Consider the following 7968-nt stretch of genomic DNA (forward strand, 5'->3'; position numbering starts at 1 on the left):
TAGCAGGGCTAGTCCTTGTCATATACCGGATCCAAGCACCTCCAATACCACCTGTGAACATCCCTACTGCTGATCCAACCCCCTGTTTCCCCGTCTGCTCCATCCCTCCTTCTCCAACAATGCATGAAGTGCACCTCAGCAGGACTAGCCCTGCTACCTCCGCAGAACTCCGCTCTGCTCCTCCGACACTACCCCTATTTTCTCCGACACCATATCCCTACCATCTGACCCTATCTGGAGCTCCGCTCTTCCACCCTATTGGTCCACCCTGATCCTACTCCTACTCCCTCCACCATCTCCGCTTTTCTGACCCACTTGGTCCCTTCAGTTTCTCTTGTGTTGCTCCACCTGACTATTGGTCTGCCTGACCACCTGACCGGTCTGCTCCTAGACTAGGAACCACTCAACTGGTCCTATCTCCTTTTAGTATCATAGTGTCTCCTTTCGGATCACTGGTAATCCCTATACCTGAGTGATTATTGATCTGTCGCGTGCATACTGTTCTCTGAGCCTCTTTCTCATATGTCTCAGTCGTCTTTCTAGTAATTCTGTACACTCAGCACATAGCCTTCTGCTATGCTATGCTACTTACTTAGAGTATATAAACATATGTACATCTGTCTAAAGATCTTCAGTCTAAATATTACCTTTTCTAAGCCCTGTTCTTCTGTCCCTGGACTTAAGCTAGCTCTTGTCATAACTCCTGTTTGCTGGCCTAGGGAATTGACTCCCTAGGTCGGTTGCCTCCTCCACTCGACTGACTTCCCATGCCTTGGCCGCCTTTCCCGTGCATCAGACTTGAGCCCAGCACTCTCGCACATCCATTCTCTTTGTTTCCACTCTGTTTTGGACTTTGTCTGAGCAGTCCTTTCTGCTCTGCTTCTACTGTTGGTTCTGACTGCTGTAGTCTTCTGCCTCTCTCCTGTCAGGTGGACCAACCTCTGCCCGATGTTCCCACACTCATCTAGTAGTCCGTTGGTCCTCCTAAGGAGGACCTCCGCTCTGACATCCTGTTGGAGCTTGTAGAACTCATGTCAGACTACAATCCAAAATTAGGGGCACATACTTGGGTAAGGGGTGCAGCCCATGAGCTGAAGCCAAGCCCCTCAGACTCTGCCTTACCCCTGAGCACGGTCTTAACAGTCCTGCTGAGATGCACTGTGTGCATTGTTGGAGAAGGAGGGATGGAGCAGACAGGGAAACAGGGGGTCGGACCAGCAGTGGAGATGTCTATAGGTGGTATTGGAGGTGCTTGGATCTGGTATATGACAATGATCCATGGAGCACCACGGCATCAAGCAGGGCATTGACAACAGAGTACCTCAATTTCATGTTTGGGATCTCACTAAATTGGCCAGTTTGTATTCATGGTATATATTCATGTGCAATATAACATTATACATTGTTGATGGATATCATAGATACAATGTTGAGATGTGACAATCATATCAACCCTACCTTCACAGGGCTCAATAAGGTCATGCATCAAATCAATAAATGATCCAATGAGGATACAAGCCATCCTCAATATCCCACTTTCACACATCATGCTGCCCAATGGTTTTAGGTGTGCCCAATGTTCTTGTATCCCCATAATGTATTGCTGAACCTCAGACCCAGGGATCTTGATCACAGCCTGGTGCACAGATGGAATCAAACAACACACTCAGTTCTGATCACATCCAAGGTCCATCCAGAGAACTTCATGGTAAAGGGATGGGCATTGCTGCATCATGCAGGATTCCTAATGTATCCTCATCACTGACGCTGAAGGGACATTGACATGGGTCAGGATGGAGACTGAGATCATGTTTTGGGTTGTGTTCAGGTTGAAGAGTAGAAGCAGCAATTGCATCCATCTGCAGGAACTTGCAACTAAACTCACCAATTTCAGCAAGCACACAAAATGGCTACAGAAGTACTGCAATGGTGAGGTTATCACACTCCTGCCAGGGGCATCTTGTAGGCCAACAATAATCTGACATTTAGATTGCTCACATTCCAGGAATTTATGTTACTTCCTCCTGGGACATTGCAAACTGTGTATATGTCATATACCTGATCCGACTGCTCTGATATTAATATCTGCTCCGCTTTCCACTCCTACGCTTCTGCTCAACCACTCAACTGGTTCCCTTCCATAATGTCTTCATTCAACTGGACCTTTTTCCCCATTTAGATATATACTTTCCCCTTCGGTACATAGACCCTTACTTCCGGATCACCAGTAATTCCTATTACCAGCTCGATTTCTGATCCTGATGCGTACATATCAATATCCACTCCAACTTATGTCTTCACCTGTGTAAAGTACTTACAAACTATATCCTTGGTACATAGCTTTACAACATAGTTATCCTGATCACTGCCTCATACATAGAATTATATAACATATCCTGTACTTAGATATTTTCCCCAGTCTTAATATTACTTGTCTTCTCGCAGTTACTACTTGTGAGAATTCTCAGTAGGACCTTGCCTCCTCTGGACACAAGTTTCACCTTGTTGTCACCTCCAACCCTCCGCTCCAACTTAGAGCCATGCTCTAAGTCTTCTCTTTACTTCTCCGCCCCTATCAAGTATTTCCCCTGCTCCTTTCCGCCCTCCGCATTATCCTCCAACTGCCTCCGCTCCTATCAAGCATTTCCCCAGCCCCTTTCCACCTTCCCCATTATCCTCCGCCTTCTCCACCCCGCTCCTAGTTCGGTCCGCCACTAGTAGCTCTTACCACCTAACCCTCAAGTGGACCTAAGTGGTCCACTCGTCCTATCATTGGACAACGTCGGACCTGCTCCAAATTTGGGGCACTGTGCTCGGCTAAGGGCGCAGCACAAGAGCTGAAGCCAAGCCCCGACCCCTCTGCCTCTTGAGCCGGCACAGTACCTAACAGTATACATCAGTCCCATCATTTTGCACTGGAAGACACTTCTATCATTATTCCTCCATGCACCTAACAGAACTCTCCCACTACATTGATTCTGAAGTCACTGACTCCACAACTAACCAGGCGCTCAATCACACATTGGAGACCTTGTGTCATATGGTCATCATGATTCCATATCTTATAGTGTTTGTGTCTGACATTTCTTGCTATCTGTTTTTTCTTACCATTACCTTCACCCATGGTTTCTCGCCTTTATGGGTGTTCACTGTTGATGACAGTGGCCACATTCCTCTTTGTTGTTCCATCCACCTTTCCTTTGGACTATGGTCAGTGGTTTCTCACCTTTATGGGCATTTTCTATCAATGATGGTGGCCACCTGCTTGTGTCTTGATTAGTGTATCACAGTTTCTCACTGTGTTAAGGTCGTGCTCAAGGGAGAGGTTACTCAAAGGGCTTCGGCTTCAGCTCATGTGCTGCGCCCCTTACCCTGAGTACATGCCCTTAATTTCCAGGGAGGCAGAGGGGAAGTCCAATGGAAGTCCGGGGAATTCCGGAAGACAGAAGTCGGTGGAGTTTGGCAGAACTCCAGAAGACTATGTGGGGACGGAGTAAGGCTACTATGGAAGTCCGGAGTAGAAACAGAACAGAGGTTAGACTACCCTAAGGTAGAGCTGGAGGATTAGTCCTAAGGTTTAACCCCTAAGACTCAGAGGTGGACAAGAGGTGAGACTCAAGTCTGGAGATTGTAGGAATGAGCAGAACTAAGATGATACTCAAACTGAGGAGTTCCAGAGTATTACAGGGGTTTATATACTGTAGGTATCATATAGGTAAATCAGTCAGCAAAGATAAGGGCTATGTACAAAGCATGTGGAAAGTCTATTAGTAAGCAGTAATGGATCAAAGCAGTGAAGTCGGAAATGAAGTAAGAATGGACGGATCAGTAAGCATAGCGGAATAGGACATAACCGGTAACCGGAGCAATAGCTATTCTAAAAGGAGCTAGGGGTGAGTGCGGAGATGAAGGTGGAGCACCAGGCAGAATAGCAGGATGGAGAACTGGACTTTAATGGAGTAGATCCAGAATTCCGGATCCGGAGGTATGGGATATGACAGTGAGGCATGGTGTTCCTCCTGCCTGATGATAGTGAAGGGGATGTGTTCCTCCCACATGATTGTGAGAGGGGTATAGTGCTGCTCCTGTTTGATTAAGGGAGACTGGAGATGTTCCTCCTCATTAATGATGGGAGACAGTGAACATTTGTTTTGACAGGCAGGGAGAGGTAGCATGTCTGCCTCAGATGTATATAAGGTGGCATAAGTGTAGGAGATGAGAGGTGCCTTACCTCAGGTGGCACCACAGCATACAATGCAGCACTGGCAGTGCACTCATGCATGCTCAGATACATCCCTGGTACCAGAACAGTAGGCCTCCACCTCCACCTCCATAAAGTATCAGGAATGCATATAAATTCAATATGGATTTTGAAAAGCAAGAAGATGGACAGGAGCAATAGAATGGCAGGTGCATTCAATAGAACCAATGATAACGTCAACCTCTGCATATATGTGCCATAACAAGGTGAATAGTTGGTGCATCAATGTTAGGATAGGTATTCCTGATCTTACATTTCAAATACTCTTAAATGCTGTCTGTGACATTAACCAAAGTGATCTACCAGTCTAGGGAGTACATGAGAACCTCATCCACATGCTCCAACAAGGAGTAGCACAGCTTAATTACAGACCACATACATGACTCCCTCCCTTCATGTTATATACCTGATCTGACCACTCTGTCAATATTAATATTTGCTCCGCCCAACATCCTACTTCCCCCACTCTCCTACCATCTCCACTCCATCCACCCTCCACACAACCCAGTCAGCTTCTGTATCCGCTCCTATGGCTCCGCTCGACTGCCTCGTCGGTTGCCTTCCACATCATCCATTCTACTGTAAATCCCCTTGTCCCATTTAGATATATACTTTCCCAATTTGCACTTAGTACTTACTTCCCGGATCACTGGTACTTTCTATAACCACTTGACTAACTGATCCGATGCGTACATATTGATATCCGCCCTGACTTATGTTTTTCACCTGTGTTCACTTACAAATTGTATACTTGGTACATAGCCTCCTACCAAGGACTAACCAGTCACTGCATCCTACTTAGAAATACATAAAACATATCCCCTACTTAGCTACACCCCAGTCTTAATATTACTTGTCTTCCTGCTGTCTCTACTAGTGGGAATTCTCTGTAGGACTTTGCTCCCTCTCTGAACACAAGTATACCTTGTCGTCACCTCCAACCCTCCACTCCGACTTTAAGAGCTGCGCTCTAAAGTGTTTGCTCTTACTTCTCTGACTCCCCCTATTGTTCCCCTTGCTCCCCTCCATTCCAATAAGCTTCCTCCACCTTCTCCGCTCCACTCCTAGTTGGATTACCACTAGCAGCACTTACCTCCCGACCCACCAAAGCGGACCAAAGCGGTCCACTCATTCTATTGTCAGACATTGTCAAATCCGCTCCAAATTCAGGGCACGTACTTGGCTAAGGGCGCAGTGCAAGAGCTGAAGCCAAGCCCTGACCCCTCCGCTTCTCCATTCGAGCACGGTCTCTAACACTTCAGCCCTTCTCCTTGCCTGTTCCATGTATGTCTGGCATCCAAAGGCTATACTGCTGAATTTGCCATGAGTTGGATGCTGTCCATTCTCTTTCCAGCATAGGTCTTCTGTTATTTGTGGTGATTGAGCATCTTATAGTGCAAGTTTTTTGTGTTATGATGTTGCTCACTCTATTGGACTCTTACTTAGCATGTGATGTGAATTCCTTACTGACTTAGGTAGTGTTTATACTTATTTACATAGACTTGCCCATAGGTAGCAAGTCCTCTGTTGGTTGCTCTTTAGCAACTGACACTGGACTATAGTCCTATTCACTCTCATGAGCTCACTTGTGGCTTGGTTCTCTCAGTTATTCTAACACCTTCTTGTGCCCAGAATCACTGTCATCCCAGAGTGCACACTCCTTCACCACCTCCTCTGCCTCCATTCTCAGTGCCTGGGTGAGGCATACCAATCCCCAGATGTTCCTAGTGTTGGATGCCTTGTCATGCTTTGCCTGTTCCACTAAGTCCCTAAAACTTTGCTCCCTCTGCTCCGCTGTCTCCCAATCTCCACTAGCATCATTGTAGCTCATCAGCTGCCCATCAACACACCCACCTGGAATTGCCAAGGTGGCAAATGCTTCAGAAAGAATCTCATGCAGGCTGTTCAATAATACCTCCATCTGCCGTCTAATGCACATGTTGACTGTCTTCATCTTGGCATCACCCTCATTGTCTGAATCTAATCAATCTGCAGATGGCCTGTACTGTTCATCGATCATGTCCTCAAGGGCTGATGCAAAGGGAGGTGCTCCAGGGACTGTGAAGATTGTGTATGTTACATAGCAAGTAGGCATTCACACACACACAGAAAGTAATAGATGCTTCTGCAGGCCTTCTACTGGTACTAGGCATTAGATGTCTCAGTCAATTGGTATTGATTGATAGTAAGGTGAAGTCAAGTGAAGAGAACTCTGAAGAAACAATTGCTTGATGTGTGATGGGATAGAGTGAATTGAGTTGTGGATTGTTAACTGTGGATTGAATGTGAGACTAATTAACCTGATCTGAGTTCATGATTGATTGGTGTGCAATGGGATGGAGTCAATGGAGTTGTGTATGATGGACTGTGGATTGAATGTGACACTAACAAACCCAATGCATTTTTGCCATTGCTACCTGGCATGCATGAATGGAGGCATTGAATACAATGGCTTAACCCATCCCTGACACAGGCAATGTAAGCAACCCTCTCATACATCAGGCATCACAAGGGCTATCATTGTGAAGTGTCAGAATGATGGGGAATTGTCATATACCATATCCGAGCACCTCCAGTACCTCCTGCAAACATCCCCACCACTGGTCCGACCCCCTGTTTCCCCATCCACTCCAGCCCTCCTTCACCAACAAATGCATGAAGTACATCTCAGCAGGACTAGCCCTGCTATCATCCGCCCAACTCTGCTCCACTCCTCCAACACTACCCCTATTTCCTCTGACACCATATTCCTACCATCCAACTCTATCTGGAGTTCTGCTCCTCCACCCTATTGGTCCGCCCGAATCCTACTCCTACTCCCTCCACCATCTCCGCTTTTCCGACCCACTTGGTTCCTCCAGTTCCTCTCATGTGCTCCATCCAAACTATTGGTCCGCCCGACCGTCTCACCGATCCACTTCTAGACTAGAAACCCACTCAACTGGTCCTACCTCCTTTTGGTATCATAGTTCCTCCTTTCAAATCACCAGTAATCCCTATACCCGAGTGATTATTGATCTGTCACGTACATACTAGTTCTCCAAGCCCCTTTCTCATTGTCTCAGTCATCTTTCTATAATTCGTACACTCAGCACATAGCCTTCTGCTATGCTATGCTACTTACTTAGAGTATATAAACATATGCCAAATCTCTCTGTAGATCTTCAGTCTATGACACTCAGTGCCTCGGAGTTTGTAGCCTTGTATCCCATGTCATCTTGGGGAATGATTGTTGCACTTTCCACACCCCCAGGTGCAAGGCAAGGGTTGATGAGTGGTTCGCCTCCCTCAACCCAGTGTAGTGTTTGACACTAATGAACTGCAGAGCATCCCAAGCCTTGACAATCTCCTTCTGTCTGGGCTTAGTGATGACATGCTTGAACCTTACCACCATGAACAAAGGGTGCAGTGGACAACAGGCTTCCTTGGCATCCTCAGGTGGCAGCAGTAAGAATGAGTCATTGGGATCAAATAGAGGGAGTTGCAATGCTGAAACACCTGGTGGTACTGCTGTTGCACAAGTTGCTGCGTGCACCAAGTCTCTAGGATATACTTTCAATGTCTCCTGCTCTTAAGTCAACCATGACAAGTTAATGATGTCATCAGCAGACTCATAGGCATACCACTCACCCCACTGTGCCTCTAGTGATGCAACTGTCTTACCTTGGACATTGTCCAGGTATACCTTTAGGTGTTGTGCTTTACTC

The 7968-nt window shown here is 46.6% G+C and overlaps 1 protein-coding gene across 1 annotated transcript; it reads right to left on the reverse strand.

Moving 5' to 3' along the window:
* Positions 1 to 5753: 5753 nt before the first annotated feature.
* Positions 5754 to 6215, reverse strand: EDB91DRAFT_1259721 (uncharacterized protein; the record flags this gene model as incomplete). The annotated part of the gene is made up of 2 exons (XM_041324394.1): positions 5754 to 5825; positions 5880 to 6215. 2 exons carry the CDS (start codon positions 6213 to 6215, stop codon positions 5754 to 5756), a joined length of 408 nt encoding a protein of 135 aa, XP_041168217.1.
* Positions 6216 to 7968: the final 1753 nt, after the last annotated feature.

The sequence above is a fragment of the Suillus paluster genome, assembly GCF_016628075.1.
Source record: "Suillus paluster strain FC165 chromosome Unknown EDB91scaffold_831, whole genome shotgun sequence".
Lineage (NCBI taxonomy): Eukaryota > Fungi > Basidiomycota > Agaricomycetes > Boletales > Suillaceae > Suillus > Suillus paluster.